The sequence below is a fragment of the Nansenia antarctica genome (genome assembly GCF_963989245.1).
Source record: "Nansenia antarctica genome assembly, chromosome: 1".
In the NCBI taxonomy this organism is placed as follows: Eukaryota; Metazoa; Chordata; class Actinopteri; order Argentiniformes; family Microstomatidae; genus Nansenia; species Nansenia antarctica.
Genome location: NC_137674.1, coordinates 49,990,758 through 50,010,280, shown reverse-complemented (window position 1 = coordinate 50,010,280; position 19,523 = coordinate 49,990,758). Strand labels below are relative to the sequence as shown.

The 19,523-nt window shown below is 46.4% G+C and overlaps 2 protein-coding genes across 2 annotated transcripts; one reads left to right on the top strand and one right to left on the bottom strand.

Moving 5' to 3' along the window:
* Positions 1 to 7,151: 7,151 nt before the first annotated feature.
* On the top strand, positions 7,152 to 12,947 carry psma6a (proteasome 20S subunit alpha 6a). The gene is made up of 7 exons (XM_080540160.1): positions 7,152 to 7,318; positions 7,839 to 7,933; positions 8,078 to 8,159; positions 8,586 to 8,741; positions 11,911 to 12,089; positions 12,415 to 12,509; positions 12,706 to 12,947. Exons 1-7 carry the CDS (start codon positions 7,243 to 7,245, stop codon positions 12,761 to 12,763), a joined length of 741 nt encoding a protein of 246 aa, XP_080396286.1. The 5' UTR covers positions 7,152 to 7,242; the 3' UTR covers positions 12,764 to 12,947.
* Positions 12,948 to 15,135: 2,188 nt separating this feature from the next.
* nfkbiab (nuclear factor of kappa light polypeptide gene enhancer in B-cells inhibitor, alpha b) lies at positions 15,136 to 17,702 on the bottom strand (the record flags this gene model as incomplete). Its single annotated transcript, XM_080535598.1, has 6 exons — positions 15,136 to 15,266; positions 15,388 to 15,678; positions 15,949 to 16,037; positions 16,334 to 16,544; positions 16,663 to 16,768; positions 17,452 to 17,702. The coding sequence occupies 6 exons, from the start codon at positions 17,700 to 17,702 to the stop codon at positions 15,228 to 15,230; spliced, it is 987 nt and encodes a 328-aa protein (XP_080391724.1). The 3' UTR covers positions 15,136 to 15,227.
* Positions 17,703 to 19,523: the final 1,821 nt, after the last annotated feature.

The following is a 19,523-nucleotide window of genomic DNA, read 5'->3' as shown; positions in this document are numbered from 1 at the left end:
CCAATCAACGTCCTCACTTCATTTGCCTACCACACAAACCTGTCCTGTATATAACCATTTTCCATTGATGAAACTCAATAATTAAAACAGTTGGCAGAAAATAATCTACCTATGTACATTCTGTCTTCTGAGATTTCTGATCCTGTAACAGGCTTGTCCCTTGTTGAAAAGGCAATGGTTACTGCTCCCGTCACTGTACAAATTTAATCCAAATATCAACCTGTCTGGGGTTGCACTTTGTTCGAATCCACATACAAATTACTTTTGCAAATTTTTGGGAGATTTAGAGGTGGAACGCAGCATGTGAAATTTAGAAGATTTGCCTTTTTGGGTTCTTTCAGAACTCCAATTTCTTGACAAGACACGACAACATGACAAGTCAATTTCTACAAATACAACAACTAGTTTTTGAGAAAATGTTTTTGAAAAGAGCGAAATATATTTATTTAAGAACAAAGGTTTTGAGAACAACATTGAAATTGTCATTGAACATCATTGAAAAATGTGTGAAACGTAAAAAACATTCTTGAGCATCTTAGAGTTCGAGTCCTACTCTGTGCTCAGCTTGCGCTTGCATCACTTGCATCACTTTTGCTCTGTCATCTCCTGCTGCTCCTTGGTAAAGCGTGCCTGTCGGGCTACTGCTGCCCCAGCTTCACACTCCTGTCGCTGCTTCACCTCGGACTGCAACTTTGCATCCAACGCTCCAAATGTGGCCACTCTGTCACCCTTCATGCTGGCCAGGAAAGCAATGTCCTCTGGATCGCGGATCTGCTCCTCAGCGTTTGGAGACCACAGCGGGAATGTGGCATCCAGCCTGCGCTCCATTGCCTCCACCTGTCGAGCTGTAGCCTCACTGGAGCGCCTGGCCTGCGGAATGTGCCGCAGCTTGTTGTTGGCGTCGACAAACTCCACCATCTTGCTGCACGCGCGCCGATCACTCACCATTGGGATATTGGCCTTGCTGTAAAATGGCCGCACCTGCTTCAGGACGACCTTGGCCGCCTCGAACCGCGACAAGGCTCCAGTCAAACCGGGTCGCTTGGCATGCAGTTGCGCGTCACGGTTGTACAGCATGCAGCGCAAGATCTGGTGACCGCTTGGCACCAGTGATGATGCCATCCGTACTGGTGATGCTGGGGCCCAGACCGAACACCAGCCTGCGGCTGCTCTGGCGGGAGCCCGTGGGCGAGGACAGCATCTTGTGAGAATTGGATCCTGGGGTTGGTGATGGTGTAGATTTATAGGGGTTTAACCATGAAAAAACACAACATTATTTAAAGAATTGTGGCTTCTACAATCAAATGTTAAACAAGGAGTGTTACAAATATACCATAGCATGCATTAACATTACTAAATTATAATGAGACATAAAACATGCATAGGCCTACATAAATTAACATGGTCTAACTTCAACAAGAACGAGACGATGGAAACTTCAGTAGCTGGGTCATTTTTTTTATACAGTGCCTTTTCCGTCCCCAGTACTAAATCATGTTGTATTTTGTCTAAATTTGGACAAATACTAATTCCATTAGGTTTTTCATGTAAGTCAATTGTTATTTATTATGAATACAATGATATGTGCTTCTAAGTTGTTGTTTTCTAAATTTTAAAAGCTTTGGTTAAAGATGTAAATTGGATTTTGCATGGGATTTGGGATGTCCCCAGTTTTGTTCATTCAACTTCAATCCAAAAAATAACTATTAAAAACATATACATTTCCAAATATGTTATTATTATTTCATTTTCCTGATCAATATCTATTGAAATCAAATATAGTTTTTATCCATTTTTTTTATTTTGTACAAAAAATTAAGGTTTTGCTTACAATATTGCTTGTCCCTGCGATCACTGTCCACCCTGTTATGCTGTGTTAATGTCCCTTTGAAAAGAAAACCATATTTCTCAATCACATCACTCTCATGAGGTGACATCATATCAGTGGAGGGGATTTCAAATGTGGTTAGCTGTGTGATTTTCTACCTCTTTTACCATCTGATTTTTATGTTTTTATCCAGTGAGTTTAATGTGGTTGACCATTACGTGTTATGCCTAAATATTGAGGAGATCAATCAAATTGAATCATTTCAAAAAAAGTATTTAGTGCAAATTAGATTCCTCATCAAGTATTCATGGTCATTATAGGCATTATGCTAACACAGGCAGGCTAAAGGCTAACTTTAACTCAAAATATCCACCCTGTTAGTGTCCACCCTGTTATGTGTCCACTCTGTTCTGGAGACACTCACCCTATTCAACTACAGAGGGTATTCTAAATAAAATACAATTTAGGTGCCTGAGCTCGACCACTATGTTTTTCAGCAAGCTAGATATGTCCTTTATATAATAGAACATTAAAATATAGATAAATCAACTATTTATTTTTCACAAGTTATGAAGTCCAAATGGCACCGTATAAAAAAAATGACCCAGCTAGCTACCGTACAACCAGAGTAGCTAACTGAGCTAATAAATAGACCTAGAATTGTTGAAAATGTAAATTTATAAATTCAACAAGTACAGGGCTACTCTCAATAAACATTAGCACAGTTTAGAGACATCAATATTCCAAATAGAGTACTTGTCTACGATGAAGTTAATGGAAAAATACCCCCAGGGGTGCCCGAGAGGGGGGGAGGATGAGCACCCCAGTCGGACGGACACAACGGCAACAGACTTAGATAATGGACAAACGACTATGAGCAAGCAGTGTACATGCGGTAAAATCTGCAAGAACATCCATGGCTTAAAGATCCACCGAGCGAGGATGAAATGCCCGTTAGGAGTAGAAGCAACACAACGCACAGGTGTTCAACCTGGTGAGACGCAGGAGGTGCCAGGCCCGGAGTCACCCATAGTGCCCAGAACCTCCAAGTGTTGCAGTCTAACCCCTCGAGCATCAAGTCCGACCGGAGGCGGATCAAATGGCCAGCAGCTAGCATGACTTCACTGTGGAAGCAGTTCGATGACGATGTCGACCAAATTCTGGAGGTAACGGTGAAGGGTGAGGCTGACAGGAAGCTACAGGCGATGACAACAATCATTGTCAGCATTGCAGCTGAACGGTTCGGCGTGGAGGAGAAGAAAAGCTCCGGAACATCTTACGTAAAGAACCAAAGAGCTGCAAATATCCATAACATCAGGCAGGAGATGAAAGCGCTGAAGTCCCAGTACAAGGTGGCAGGAGAGGAGGAACGCACTGGCCTGGCCCAGCTAATGTGCATCCTACGGAAAAACATCAGGATTCTCCGCCGGGCTGAGTAGCATCGGAGGCGGCGGCGTGAGAGGGCACGTAAACGTGCTGCATTCATAGCCAACCCCTTCAAGTTCATGAAGGATTTGCTCGGGCAGAAGCGCAGTGGCAAACTGGCCTCCTCGCAGGAAGAGATAGACCATCATCTGAAGCAGACGTACAGCGATCCCGCAAGAGAGCAGGAGTTGGGAAAGTGCAACATCCTCATAGACCCCCCTGAACCGGAAGAGTAATTCGACATGTCGGAGCTGCAGCTGAAGGAAGTCAGGGAGGTTGTCCGCAAAGCAAGGGCAAGCTCTGCTCCAGGACCGAGTGGCACTTCATACAAAGTGTACAAGAACTGTCCCAAACTCCTGCTGCGTCTGTGGAAAATCCTGCGAGTCTTCTGGAGAAGGGGGAGGATACCTGAACAATGGAGAGTGGCTGAAGGGGTTTGGATCCCGAAGGAGGAAAACTCCACTCAGCTAGACCAGTTCCGCATCATCTCCCTGCTGTGTGTTGAGGCAAAGGTTTTCTTCAGCACTGTTTCCAGACGGCTGTGTACCTACCTGGCAAAGAACACCTACATCGATACATCCGTCCAGAAGGGCGGTGTGTCAGGAATGCCAGGTTGTCTGGAGCATACCGGCGTGGTGACACAGCTCATTCGGGAGGCCCGAGAGAACAAAGGCAACCTGTCAGTGTTGTGGCTTGACCTGGCAAATGCATTCGGCTCCATTCCACACAAGCTGGTTCAGTTCACCTTGACGAAGCATCATGTCCCCAGCAGGTGTAGAGACCTCATCGCTGATTACTACAGCAATTTCAGGATGAGGGTCTCTTCAGGAGCAATAACATCCAGTTGGCACAAGGTGGAGATCGGTATCATCACAGGGTGCACTATCTCTGTGACACTGTTCTCCCTAGCCATGAATATGATCACCAAGTCTGCTGAGCCAGAGTGCAGAGGGCCCCGAACGAATTCCGGACGACGGCAACCACCCATCAGGGCATTCATGGATGACCTCACAGTCACGACAGAATCAGTCCCAGGCTGCCGGTGGATTCTGAAGGGACTCGAAAAGCTAGTGGAGTGGGCCCGGATGCGTTTCAAACCCGCCAAATCAAGATCGATGGTGCTGAGGAAAGGGAAAGTGGAGGACAAGTTCCGGTTTACCATCACAGGCACAGCCATCCCAACTATCACAGAGAAGCCAGTCAAGAGCTTGGGCAAGGTTTTTGACTGCTCTCTGAGAGACACAATATCCATCCAGTCGACCTGCACTGAGTTGGATGGCTGGCTGAAATCCGTGGACAAGTCAGGCCTACCCGGGAAGTTTAAAGCCTGGGTTTACCAACATGGCATTCTTCCCAGGATCCTGTGGCCCCTCCTTGTCTATGCGGTCCCTATCTCAACAGTGGAGACCTTAGAGAGGAGGGTCAGCAACCACCTCCGGAGATGGCTTGGATTACCAAGGAGTTTGAGCAGCACCACACTCTATGGGAACACCAACAAACTGCAACTGCCCTTCAAATCCTTGGAGGAGGAATTCAAGGTGACAAGAGCCAGAGAAGTGGTTCAGTACAGGGACTCAAGTGATCCGAAGGTGGCTAATGCAGGGATCCAAGTGAGGACTGGCAGGAAATGGAGGGCAGAGGAAGCTGTTCAAGAGGCAGAGGCGAGGCTGCGTCACAGGAGCTTGGTGGGAGTGGTCACACGAGGTCGAGCTGGGCTTGGATCCTTTCCAACTCCCCAAATGAACACCAGGGGGAAGGAAAAGCGCCGCCTTGTTCAGGAGGAGGTGAGAGCAGCAGTGGAGGAGACAAGAACCTGCAAGGCAGTGGGAATGAAGCAACAGAGAGCTTGGACGAGATGGGAGAATGCGATTGAGAGGAAGGTGACCTGGGCTGAGCTTTGGAAAGCCGAGCCTCACCGCATCAAATTCCTCATCCAGGCAGTCTATGATGTGCTTCCAAGCCCGTCAAATCTGCACACATGGGGCATAGCAGAGACACCAGCATGCCAACTGTGTTCCAAGCGAGGAACCCTGGAACACATCCTCAGCTGCTGTACAAGGGCCCTTGGAGATGGACGGTACAGGTGGAGGCATGACCAAGTCCTGAAGACCATTGCTGAAGCCATCAGCGCAGGACTTGTGTGGGCAAAGCAGTTCCGACCCTCCAAGAAAACCATCGCTTTTGTCAGAGCTGGGGAGCAGCCAACCCCTGCCAGAAAAACATCTGCAGGCATCTTGACCTCTGCAAGAGACTGGCAGCTGTTGGTTGACCTTGAACATCAGCTGAAGTTCCCCAGCCACACTGTAGTCACCACCCTGCGACCAGACATTGTTCTCTTGTCTGAGTCCACCAGGCAAGCAGTGCTGCTGGAACTGTCAGTCCCGTGGGAAGACCGCTTGGAAGAAGCCTTTGAGAGGAAGCTCTCCAAGTACGCGGGACTGGTCAGTGACTGCCAGCAGGCTGGTTGGAGAGCGAGGTGTTTCCCAGTAGAGGTTGGTTGCAGAGGATTTGCAGCCCGTCCCTTGGCCAGAGCCTTCAGCAGTTTGGGCATCGATGGAGAGAGAAAGAGGAGAGCCATCCGCAGTACCACCAATGCAGCAGAGAGAGCCTCTAGATGGCTGTGGCTCAAAAGAGGAGAGCCATGGAGTCATGGTAGCTAGTTAGCCATCTGGACACAAGCTGGGGTCTGATCAGCCCAAGCTGGGTCACCTGGAGGAGGGTGTATGATGTTGAAAGACCCGAAACGCCCGATGATTCCAGGAACATCACTGAAGATGTGTCCAGAGGCATCAGTAGATGTATGTACATAGCTACTCTAGAATACAGCTGTAATTATGCTGGTGATTAGTGCCAAAGAACTAATGTTAGCTAACTGGGTGACTAGCAAACTGTAGCTATCTACATGTAATGACTTATACTTAACTTATTTGGTATCGGCTTGTAATAAGAGTGCACACACCCAACAAGAATAAAGTGATTACCTCAGTTTTCTTGAGATCAAGGGTGCAGTCTTTTTGCCTCACAGCATGGTTTGTATAGTAGTACAGGGCTCTCAAGTTTTGAACAGAGTTCAGAGTGAGATTTTGGCGGCGGCGGCGGGGACGACGACGGGGTCTGATCTGATAAATGGCATCAATTTGTAAAAAAATAAATAATAATAACACACACACACACAGTCTCAGCGTCAAAGGATATGGTATTCTCCCACGTCGACCAGTCTGTAGCCACTTCGAGATGTGAATCAATTGAAATAATCTGTCCTCTTCTGTGTAGCGAGCATCTGAATCAATATAGCTCCAGTCAGCCCGTGTCGTTGGAATCAGAACGTTGTTTGTTGTAGCGGGAATATCAAAATGTTACCCGGATACAGCAATATTATTTTCTGATTGGCTGTTCGGTAGCTATATATTTTTATTTGATTAGCTGGTGCGTGGCCTTCTGAACTCTAGGGGAACCAGAGGGAACTCACTTGATTCTCTACCTGTTCTATTTTTTTTTTTAAATAGCGGCGCAACTTGGTGGGCGCCCCTGGTAATTTCTCTGCGTGAGAAATACAAGGTGTGGCGTGTGAACGGATTGAAATGCGTGTGTCTCACGCCCAATGCGTGAGACTTGAGAGCCCTGTTAGTAATATAGATTTAATATTCTTATGGGTGATTCTGAATGTTGTGTTTTTTGAAAACTGGCTCTGATTCTGGCTGCGTCCGTAAATTCGCTCTGAGAGCGCCGGAGCGCACACCGGGTTCAACGGCATGAAGGGAACAAGTAATTTGATTGGACAAGAGAGTGCTGATCAGATTTCCAAAGCGAATTTACGAATACAGCCTCTATCATCACGTCGTTGGAGGCAAAGGAAACGCTCCGCCTGTTGTTGACCCGGACACAGATCAAACCCAGCTCCGGGGTCATATTCTGCATGTTTTCTTCCACAGTCCTGTCAGTCAGTTTACAACTTTTATACGTATTTACTACCGTAGCGACCAAACACGATGTCCAGAGGATCGAGCGCAGGGTTTGACCGACACATCACCATCTTCTCTCCGGAGGGGAGACTCTACCAAGTCGGTGAGTGTGGGACGACCAGAGGGTCTAGGAAACACCACCAACCTGCCCAGTCATCACCGGGAGATAGCATTAGCCAGCAAGCTAACTCGTTTATTGTTGTTGTTTCATCACTAAAGTTAGCCGGCTAGATAGGAAACTATATCTATGTCTTACCCTCTCAGATATGAAACTCTATCTTACTATATATAACGTAGCAAAAACGTTTGCAAATAATGTGCCTGCTGTTATTGGTCTTCCAACTCGACCTGCATTGACTATGCTAATCAGTTAGCGTTAACGTTAGCTAGTTGTTAGACACTGACAGTTCAGTGCAGTGCTGAAGGCTGTCATTTATGGATGGAGCTAGTATTATTTATTATTATTATTATTATTATTAATTTTAGAAGTTGATGCTTTTTATTCTTTGATCAAGCGTGGCTAATTAGTTGTTACAGTTGTTGTGTTGCTTTTTAAACCGCCAATCATTTTAAATGAATGTTTCATTGACATTGCTTCATCTCTCTTCGTTGACTCTTCCTAGAGTATGCATTCAAGGCCATCAACCAGGGCGGCCTCACGTCAGTAGCTGTCCGGGGGAAGGACTGTGCGGTGGTCGTCACACAGAAGAAAGTTCCTGTGAGTAGAACTGTAGCTCTTTGCTTACCTGACGTAAAAAAAAAAAAAAAATTACCTTGACATGTGTGACCACATCATAAAAATGACTAGTAGTTGCCCTTGGCAAAAGTCAGTTAATTTCTCCTTCTTGATTCTCCTGTACAGGACAAGCTTCTTGATGCCTCCACTGTCTCTCACCTGTTCAAAATCACAGAGAACATCGGCTGTGTCATGTCTGGAATGACTGGTGAGAACCAGCCGGTGACTTCTCCATCCATCACAACGCAACACACTACTGACCGGAGACCAACACTACACTTAGAGCTGGGCAATAAATCCATTATATCAATTAATTCAAATGTATGGTTTAGGACGATGTTTAAAAATGAAATTCGATTTTCACTTTCTCTTTAACTTGGGCAATTACAGTATGGAACCGCCACCTCTTCCCTGAGCTCCTGTAGTTCAAAGTACCCCCCCCCCCCACACTGAAGATGAACACTACACACTGAAGATGAACACTACACTGAAGATGAACACCGCACTACACACTGAAGTTTGTTCTCATGTACTTCTATCTGATTTGTGTGTGTGTGTGTGTGTGTGTGTGCGCGCACGTGTGTGTGTGTGTGTGTGTGTGTGTGTGTGTCTGCGCGTGCGTGCGTGCGTGCAGCTGACAGTAAGTCCCAGGTGCAGAGAGCCAGATACGAAGCAGCTAACTGGAAGTACAAGTACGGCTATGAGATCCCGGTGGACATGCTGTGTAAGAGGATCGCTGACATCTCCCAGGTTTACACGCAGAACGCTGAGATGAGGCCTCTGGGATGCTGTGAGTAGCACGTCAAAAGCAGGTGTCATACGTGTGTGTGTGTGTGTGTGTGTGTGTGTGTATGGGTGCTGTGAGTATCATGTCCAGTACAGGTGTGTCAGGGCTCTCCCCAAAGAACGCAAGCGTGGCAACACCGTAAACTTGCCGCCACCACTGTGGAAACCTTTCACGGCAAATTAAACGAGGCCTGTATATATTTTAGGTAGCGATAAGAGGAAGTATTTTCGATTGCCAACGACATCGATATTAACTCATTGACTGCCAAAGACGCCAATTGGCGTCTTATAGAATAGTAACGTTGACTGCCAAAGACGCCAATTGGCGTCTTATAGAATTTTTTTTTTTTTTCGCGGGGATCGCGCTATTGACATGTTCTACACCTAGCGAGTGAATTTCAGACTTGGGTGTAATGTATTTCGGTCCCAGATGGGGGCAGTAGTTCGATAAAAGCCTGGAGAAGGAAGTGGCTTGCTGTGGGTTGTAGTAATGGCGAAACGGATCAGGGTATGTGCCAAACGCGGCGCGGAGCATTGCGGCGCGGAGCATTGCGGAGCATCGCGGAGCAGCGCGGCCATCGCGCGACTCTTCAAACAGTTCAGAGTCGGATGATACAGAAAAAGTGCAGAAAAATAAAATAAAATAAAAAGTTCTGCAGAAAAAGCTCGTTTTCTCTGTTTATTGGTCAAAATCAGGTGTTTTTGCTGAAACCACCCTATGTTCTACGGCCGATTTCTAAACACTCAAAGAGGCTAGAAACAAACTTTCTTTTTCTGATGAAAGAAGAGAGTCTAAAGTTTTGGTAGATATGTTCAATGTTTATGTAGTCCGAAAATTCAATATTTGGTGGGTCTTCAAAGTTCAGCGAAAATGCCCCAAAAGTCTGGCAGTGTGGAGCTCTCCGCTCTGAACATGGCTGGCAGTCAAAGAGTTAAAAATTAAAGCGTGACGATGTTGCTCTATGAATTCAGCTATTTTTCTTCTTACGCATTCTGACATGAACCAATGTGTGTCAGGCTTTTGGAATGCGATCCAGCGTCACGATGTTAAACGAAAATCCTGGGGAGAACCCTGAGTCGTGGGTGTGGGTGTGCGCATGCGGGTGTGGGTGGTTGCTGTGAGTGTCATATCTAGCACAGCTGTCATACACACATCCCTCCGGGCCGAGCACATAGAACACGTGAAGAGAACAAAGCAGCCCAGCGGTGCTTCATGTCCCCTGATGGTGAACACAGCCTCAGTGTGCAGGCTGGTTGGTGCTGTCCGGCTCTGAGTGTCACACAACCGGGCTTTCGCCTGTCCTCTGGTGCGTTCTAATTATCTACTTCTGTTTGTTTCTTTTAATGCCCAATAATCAGAGACGGTTCCCTGACCACGTGACGCATTCTTCCTTTGTTAGTCACTGGTCTGGAGAGCACAGTGCGCTGTGAAAACACAATAACATTTTGTATCGCTGCTTGGTCCAAGTAGCCCTGTAGCCCTGTACTTGTCCAATAACAGGGGTGCAAACTTGTCACCTTTCTGCTAAATTAGCAGTTGTTAGTTCAAAATAGGTCATCCACATGAATCGTGTAGATCTGCAAAAACATTATTTTGGGGGGGGTCTAAGTCTCATCCACGTCACATGATGCCTATTTTTCTAACTAATCATTCTGTCTGCTAAACTCTGCTGCTGTTGAAATAACTATAGCTTCATGCAGCTAGGTACAATTCTAAACAGTGTGGAGGGCAGTCACAGTAAACAACCTGTTTTCAACATAATTATGCGGGTGTTAACGTTAGGGCCGCCACTGAGACTAGTGCTAGCGCTATCCCCCACCCACCATCCCCCAACAAAAAATGTATCCGCACATTGATAATTGTCTCACAAAAAAATGTGTCACCTTTTTGGGCCATCACCAGTTTGCACCTCTGCAATAAGAACAGACTTGGTGGTCTTGTTAAGGCCAGTAGGATCTCTGGTTTAGTCAGGCCAGGCCCTTGGGACATTTACAACAGGCGGGTCCTTAGGACCTGCTGTATGGGTCTGCCAGGACCGTCCACTCCTGAAGACGTTTGAGCTTTCGCCCTCTGGCCGTCGATTCAGGGCTCCTGATAGGAGGACTAAAAGATGTGATGTTTCCTTCATCCCCAGTGCTATTCATTTGCTTATTGGCAAATAGCACTTCGGGTGTGTTCTCTGTACTACCCCTGCACTTAATCGAATCAAATCAAGTTTTATTCGTATAGCGCATTTCTCACAAAATGTGACCCAATGCGCTTCACAGAGCGCAAAGAAGATAAAGCAACAACTAAGATGGACATTTAAAACCACACAATGACAGAACACGCAAGCAAGCAAGGGCAAAAAACCTGTACACTGTATCCAGGAAAACTCCCTTGCAGCCCTCTACTCATAGAGCGACTACCTCCAGTTTGCTTATCTTAGCGTATACACTGTCCCCAAGTCAATAAAGTCATTTCCTTGGTTGACTCCCTTCGCTACCCTTCTGCCTCCTATCCACTTTATGCACACTTGCACTTTTTGTACATGGTATGTATTTCCATTTCTCTGAACTAGCTCTGCAATTTTATTGTGTTGTTGATGTCCTTTTTGTATTTTGTCTGTGCGAACCCTGGCTGCAAATCTCCCCCTAGGGGACAATAAAGAAACCTCGAACGTTGAAACGCTCTGATCTGTGAAACGCTCCACTCTACTTTTCCCGTAAAGCGCACTTTTAAGTATCGAGGCTGTGTAGAACATATAACGACCTGTGTATCAGTCTGAATGACATACAGTAGCTCATGGTTTCATGAAACCTTGATACAAATTTTAGCTTTTCAAAAAATGCCAGTCGAGGGAGGACGCTGGTGTTGCTTGTTCGCCGCTTCTCCGCCCGAAATGTAGATATACTTGCAGTATACAGAGTAGATTGTCCTACAAAGACACTTAGATTTTGATTTAGTAATCAAAAAATTAATAAGACCTCTATACTTTCTTTTATTTATTTGTTGTTCCTTTTTATTATTACTACTCGATCTTTTCAGTCTGTAAAGCGTCTTTGTGTGTCTAGAAAAGTGCTATATAAGTCTAATGTATTATTATTATTATTATTATAATTATTATATCAATTCCCCTATAGGGGTGCGATTGCTTTTTTTCATTTAGCGTGTGTGTGACCCTGCGTGGCAGGTATGATCGTGATCGGCGTGGACGAGGAGGTTGGCCCCCAGGTGTACAAGTGTGACCCGGCGGGGTACTACTGCGGCTTCAAGGCCACCGCCTCCGGCGTCAAGCAGACGGAGGCCACCAGCTTCCTGGAGAAGAAGGTCAAGAAGAAACTGGACTGGACCTTCGCTCAGACTATCGAGGTAAGACACCCGACACGCGTTACGCCCTCTACGCGCGTATGTGAAACGACGACAACCCGCTGTACGAATTTGTTTTGTTTTTTAAATTTTAAATGTATTGTTCCATGTTTATTCTGTGGTAGGATCCTGTTATGTGTTGTCATTGTCATTTCAGATGAACAATAGAGTTCCTTTATTCTATCGGTGTTCTGTTCTGCGCTATTCTAGTCGAATGAAGTTGTCCACTGTTCTTCCTAAACGAGGTGGTCTTCGTGGAGGTTCGGTAATGGCGTGTTAACCCGTCTCCTCCTCCTCCTCCTCCCCCTCCCCTCTCCTCCCCCTGTAGACGGCCATCACCTGTCTGTCCACCGTGTTGTCCATCGACTTCAAGCCCTCCGAGTTGGAGATAGGCGTCATCACTACAGACGACCCCATGTTCAGGTCTGTTCACACCCTCCTTAGAGCTGGCCTGTGGGGGTATTCCATCAACGTCACTAAAGGAAAACCCAGACTTATCTGGGATAAGTCTTGCGGTTTCACTGCCGCCTCAGAGGGGAACGCTTAGAGCTTCAGATGCATCATCAGCTAACCGAGGCTCTTGTCGTATGCTTCTCTCTCCCCCCCCCCCCTTCTCCAGGATTCTGTCAGAGACTGAGATCGATGTCCACCTGGTGTCCCTGTCAGAGAGAGACTGAGCTGTCGACCGCGTGTCTACGTGTTACTGGTCCAGGCCTGAGGCACCAGAGAGGAGGAGGAGGGGGGGGAACCCCCCAGCCCAGAGAGCACCACCACGCCCCCTCACCATGAAAGCCCTCAACTCAGTTATGATTCATCGCTGTATATTAACGCTGTTCAATTAAAGAGAATGTTTTTGAGAAACTCAAATCGAAGGTCGTCTTTCTTTCCGTCTGGTTCTGGTTCTCGTCTGTCTGGCGAGCGTTAAAATGTGGACGTTGTTGCGAACGTTTGGAATATCCAAACGTGAGACTTTTTGTTGGCTATGTGGGGAAAAATGGACTGCAATGCCTAGAGTAAACAGATGAAGAAACTATGTGTTTTAAGAAATCTGTAAAATTCCCTGTTACACATGTTCATTTTATTTAAGATGTGTTGCAAGACCAGAATGATTGGATTAAGTTGAGAAATGGGACATTGAAAAGAGCCCCCCCCCCCCCCCCCCCACACACACACACACACACACAACTGGGAAAAGGGTATTCTCTGAGCATCTTGATGCAGATTAGCTGTCTACTTCTCATTTCTCCTGTCCTGCTGAATCATATGAGTCCTGTGTACGCTTCCCCTCCCCCGGGACTGAATGGCCTGGCTGTCCCTCTGTGGTTCATGATTGACTGGTTCTCCACACAGAGAGAGGGCCTAGAGATCCTGCTATGACAGATGCTGCTATGACTACCTAATTTGCCTGCAGAGTGAAATGTTTCTCTTTCTAGGGGCGACAGCCTCCGGGGTTCTCCTAGGGGCCGTGCTACTGAACAGTAAAACCCCAGGGTAGATTATTACTCATCATAATGAGTACAAAAGAAAAGATTTGGTGAGGCTGCATTCTCATTTTATGCACCCAGATTGTGGAATGCACTGCCAGTTTACATTAGGGATGCAACCTCAGCAAATATGTTCAAGTCAAGACTAAAAACCCATCTTTTTAATATTGCCTTTAAATGACTAAATAATTACATTAAGATTATAAAAACCCACCCTTTTAATATTGCATTTAAATGACAAAATAATTAAATTAAGATTATATAATGATTAAAGCACTTTGAGCTGCAACGTTTGCAGGAAACACACTATACAAATAATGTTATTATTATTATTATTATTATCATGATGATATGGCAGGTCGTACAGTAGCTACATCCCCTCTGAGATTTCGAGCGGATTCTGTTCTCACATCAAAGAAAACTGCACTGCCTTGCTGTGTTTTCCCTGGCTGTTTCCTCTTACACACACACACGTTCTTATGCATGGTAACTGCCAACGGCCCCTGGTCAGAGCAGAGAGTACTTTATCTGACGGATAGATGATTCACTTATTTAGACAAATGTGTTTGTTGTGACTCACTTTGGATAAACGTGTCTGCTCAATGGCAAAAATGTGATGTAAATGTTATGACCTTGGTCAAGTTTTTCTTTATCGTCACACAGAACTCCAGTGGATAATCCCTTTCCCTGACTCATAAATGAGTTCTGATATTCCTTGCATCTGGAATCCGGGAAGCTCTGACTGTTCCATGGAATGTTTTCTCCTTTCCCTGTCTTAGCCCCGCCCTCCTGGGAACTTCCAGTATAGTCATGTGATCAATGTCTCGGCCTCCACAAAGCCTAATGAGGAACCATGCAGTCTGCTAGGAAGGAAGTCTCTCTAGAGTTCCTTATTCACAAGCCATTTATAGACATAACAGTGGTAGAAGTCCAACCTGGAAATGAAGTAGGGCCCACACCCTCAAATGCTCCATGTACCTTTATTTACAAACTAAAATGGACACTCATTTTACCTCAGTGTGTGGGCCTCACTTTTTTTCTGCCCTGCACCCCTTATGGATAGCGTGAGTGCGTGTGGTACTGTATGTCTTTCCTGACGGTCAGTCTCCCCATCCCTTTGATCAAATAAAATACCAGAGATCACGGCAAAGTTAAATATATCTGTTTTAATTTAATGGAGTGTGTGTGTGTCACTTAACTCGACATTTACGTTGCCAAGTGACCTCTACACATTTACAGTCGTAATAAAAAATATATCTTTGTATACACAGCCATTTACAATATGATACATGAATAAGATACATGGTGTAATCATTACATCTGTCATTGATGTTTTGCATAGTGATGATGAGTCTCTCATCGAGCCGAGACCAAGTTCATCAGTATCAGTGTCTTTATTGGCTAATCTTTCTCGAGCACACACTGCTCTTATTGGTTCACAGCACTTGTCCATCACTCTCAGGTGGGCTGTCAGTCTGTTGGCGGGTGCCCAAGCGGTGTCAGTCCTCTTCCATCCTACCCCCCCTCCCTCTCCCCGGGGCCTGGGTGAGGGTTGCCCCACCGTTGGGCGTGCCTTGGTACCATAGCAACAACCTGCTGATAGGACATCATCTCTGTACTGCATGTTTCACAGGAAGTCCCCCAGGTCGTCTACTTCCTACTTCTGACCGTTCCACGTGATGTCGTCGTACTCCACCTGCCGCGCGAGAGGAGGGGAGGAGCATTAGGGGCCATGGTTACCGTCACATAGTTACCGTCACATCCGAGCGTTTTAAATCGCATGACATCACAAAACCTCTCGGGCCGTGTCCACTCACCTCTTCGTCGCTCGACTGGCCCTCGTCTTTATCACCGTCTTCGTCACCGTAATCGTCCTCATCGTCGTCCTCCGTGCCGCTGTCGGGCAGCTCTCGGAGGTGCTGGTCGGTGGCATCGTGCAGCGCCTGGCGGATGGCGCCGTTGGGGCGGCCGAAAGTCAGGTGGTAGGGCGTGTGACCGCCGTACGTCAGGCAGTTGGCGTCGGCGCCCAGGCCCAGCAGCAGACGCACCAGCGGAAGGTTCTGGAGGTCCACCGCCAGGTGCAGGGAGCTACGGCCGTTACACTGCTCCTGGGAGGAGAGAGAGATGGGGGGAGAGAGAGGGAGAGGGAGAGAGAGAGAGAGAGAGAGAGAGAGAGAGGGAGGGGGAGAGAGAGAGAGAGAGGGAGATAGAGGAGAAGAGAAGGAAGAAGAAGAGACTTTTAGAATCCTGAGCTTGACATGGGAACCCCCCCCCCCTAACCCTAAATCACAGCAAACTGGTGAAAGTGAGCAGGGAGGAATGCCAGGTGACAGGTATGCAGGTGAGTGGTGACGGTGTCTTGATGACTGGCTGCCTACCTGTGCGTTGATGTCGGCTCCCAAGGCGACCAGGCTCTCAACCAATGAAAGGAAACCGTGGCTGGAGGCCAGGTGGAGGCAGTGCTGACCTGCAGAGAGAGAGAGAGAGAACCGGTCAGACCACACTAGACGCGATCGGACGCCGCTCACCGGAAACACACTCAACCTGGGTTTTTAAACAGCCGGCCTCGGGCCTTTCCGGCGTGCACATCTTTGTTCTAACCCAACACTAGCCCCTAACCTGTTTTCTCCCTCGTCAATGGTTTGATCGTTAGCTTATTAGAACAGGTAGTGCTAATGCAGGGCTGGAACAAAGACGGGGAGGAGGCACTAGAGAAGCCTTCGGCGCGTGCCTGGTATGTGTGTGTGTGTGTGTTATTCTTACCACTGTAGTTGGGTCTGGCCATGATGTCAGGGAGCAGGTGGGAGGGACAGGCCTGGGTGAGGACACTGAAACAGGGGAGCGAGCCTCGAGTGCAGGCGATGTGGAGGGCTGTGTTCCCCTGGTCGTCCACGGGCGTAGGGTCGCTCCCGGCCTTCAGTAGCCTCTCTACCAGCTCAGCCTGGTCCGTTATCACTGCCAGGTGGAGCGGGGTCTGGGGGGGGAGGAGGGAGGAGGTTACGTCTCTTTCTTCCTCTGACTGACAAGACACAAGACACACGCACTTTATAAATCTATGTGGCATTTAAGCAGGGTTTGTATGCATCCTTTACCTGTCTCTGGTAGTTGTGCAGGTTGAGAAAAGCCTCATTGCGTGACAGCTCGATCAGCCGGGTGGCGCAGTCCTTGGCTTCATGGATGATAGCGAGGTGGAGGAGCCTGAAGAGAGAGAGAGAGAGAGAGAGAGAGAGAGAGAGAGAGAGAGAGAGAGAGAGAGAGAGAGAGAGAGAGAGAGAGAGAGAGAGAGAGAGAGAGAGAGAGAATCTAAAATGACTTCATTGCTCAGAAGAACTCGCATAGCCTACATAACTAGGGCAGTGAAAAACAAGATTAACACGTGACTAGAGCAGTGATGGGGTTAAAACCAACATGGAAGTGATATGGTGTAAAAACGTTTTTCTTTTCTGAAGCGATTTTTCTCTACTAGTGGCGGCTTGACGCACTGACGCCTTTCCAGCGCGTCGGGTTCCTGGCACGGTGCCGGGGACTTTCCCAGCTGAGCTGCGGTTCAGGCGCCGCCCACTTGACCCTAGGCCATAGTACATTCCGTTCTCATAATAGTCTTTTGTTTACGTAAAGTCCCACAATGACCACAATCACTCGTGATCACAACTGCGCCAGAACGCTTTGCATACATCGTTCAACTTTGCATCCAAAATGCATTGGAAAAAAAGACCTTGCACAACGTCTACTCATGAGTTCAACGACATAATAAGTTAGGCCTATATTATAAAGAACAAGATACTTAATATTTTTTTTAAAACAGTGCCATTTCTAGTTCAAATATTTGGATCGCTCTTTTCAATAACGGTTATTAATGTGTCGTTTCTTGCTCAACTTACGTGTCTCCGTCCTCTGAAACTTGCGTCTTCCAGGGGTCGTTGCTGCTGCAGCCCTGCCTGTGCTGCTGCTCCGGACTGTCCAGGCGGAGCTGGCGGAGCTCCTCGCTCACCCCCTCGTACTCCTCCTCCTTCAGGGAGTCCAGGCCGCTGTCCAGACGCTCCTCGGTGGATTGCACTTTACCCTCTTTAGCATCCCGACCGTCGCCGCTATAATCCATTTGGTTCAAGATACTCGTTCGATGAAGATCCATTGTTGATTGTTGACAGCGCGGATATGAGTGTTGGTTTGGTTATCGGTTCAGTTTGACGAACGCCAGCGTTAAGTTCTCCTTCCAGGGGGAGGAGCCAGGGCGCAGGGTGGGGGATTTCCACAGCAGGACAGTCAAGGGAAACGGCCTCTCCAAACTCTCCAGCGGGGATTTCTACCCCTAGACCCACATCAATCCTGGATTTCAGTGCCTGACACAATATAAGAGAGTACATTACAGAGCTACATGTATGGCATGCATTTTGCATATTTTTTTCTATCAATACAACAATGCATTTATGAAAAATAAATCAAATTGAATAAAACATTAATTCATAGAAGAGTGTAGTATACAATACTACAAGAGGCATACTCAGGGGGGTCATAATTAGGAGAAAGGTTATAGAATAGAGAGAGTTGAGGGGTGGGGTAGTAATTATCATTATGAAAGAACCACGTGACTCCACACTGCAGGTAGATCTCAAAGGAAAGCAAAACTAACATACTACCTAACTAACATAGCAACCGTTTCTATTTGTAATCAAGTCTCTCTGGCAGGGACATACGCCCTCTAGTCGTCACCATGTAGACGGTTACTACTACTGACTGACATTAATATTATTATTATTATTATTATTATTATTATTATTATTATTATTATTATTATTATTAATAATAATAATAATATTAATAATAATAATAATAATCATCATCATCATAATAATAATAATGCATTTTATTTGTATTGCACCTTTCCTTCAAAAGAATGTGTGTATGAGTGCTACAGAGTAATAAAAACATAAAAACACAAGTTAAAAACAACAAAATAAAAACCCCACAAAAGAAGTCACAAGAATGAACACAGGTTTAGCAGTCAACGGCCTTTTTTGAATAAAAAAGTTGTTGTTTTGAATAAAAAGGTTTTTAGGCCTGTCTTATAAAAGTCCAGGCTCTGTACTGCCCTTAGCTGCCCTAACATGACTCCTCCTCTCCTGGCAGAGTTGGGGTCAATTCCATTTCTTTTCAGACAATTCAGGAAGAGTTTTTGTAATTATTGCAAACAAAATGCCCTAGTTGCAATCATTGAATTTTAACTTCAGTTTACTTCCTGAATTGAAATGCAACTGACGCCAACCCTGCTGAAAAATAAAAGTAAAATAGACAATCAAGAAGTAGTGGAAGGCCAGTGTGAATAGGTGGAGTTTGAAGGTGGAAATCTGTGCTTGAACATGTGAAGGAAGTAGAAAGGCGTTTTCAAATGAACAGGTGGTTTTATGGTTGGAGAGGCGGGTGATATATCCAATGTAAAATACAGAAAGTCATCTTCATAAACTAAAGTGCAAAGTGTGGGTGTGATTACTGTGACTGGAGGAGAAGATGACAGAGTGTGTCTGTTAAAGAGAGGATGATTGGGGTGGCTGGTCTGAGGACTGGTTTGAAGGGGCTGGTCTGGTTAAGAGATGACTGGTTTGATCTTGAATGACAGGCTCATGATGGTATGTTCTATAGTAGTCACATGACTGGGTGGACAGGACGACCCAGGAAACTCCCAGAACATACCATCCTCCTGGAACAACAGCAACAATGCTGTTAACTAATGACTGTAGTTACACTTTAACCCTGGGTTATCTCCTCCAACGCTGGGTGTGTGTGTGTAATCATCTCTGTCTCTCTTTTTCTCTAAACAGTAAGCAAGAACAGCAGGCAGGACCAGACATGAGTGGACTTGTACAGTAGAGGTGATGACTCATAATGAATCACAGAATCAAATGTTGTACAGTAGAGTTGACTTGGAGCACAGTGAATCATCTCCAATCATCTCCGT

What these genes read in the sequence shown, in the direction of transcription:
- psma6a (XM_080540160.1), top strand. Translation starts at nt 7,243, where the DNA reads ATGTCCAGAGGATCGAGCGCAGGGTTTGACCGACACATCACCATCTTC. An exon ending in GGGGAGACTCTACCAAGTCG is followed by an intron (nt 7,319 to 7,838) that starts GTGAGTGTGGGA and finishes GACTCTTCCTAG; the next exon opens with AGTATGCATTCAAGGCCATC. An exon ending in TGTCATGTCTGGAATGACTG is followed by an intron (nt 8,160 to 8,585) that starts GTGAGAACCAGC and finishes GCGTGCGTGCAG; the next exon opens with CTGACAGTAAGTCCCAGGTG.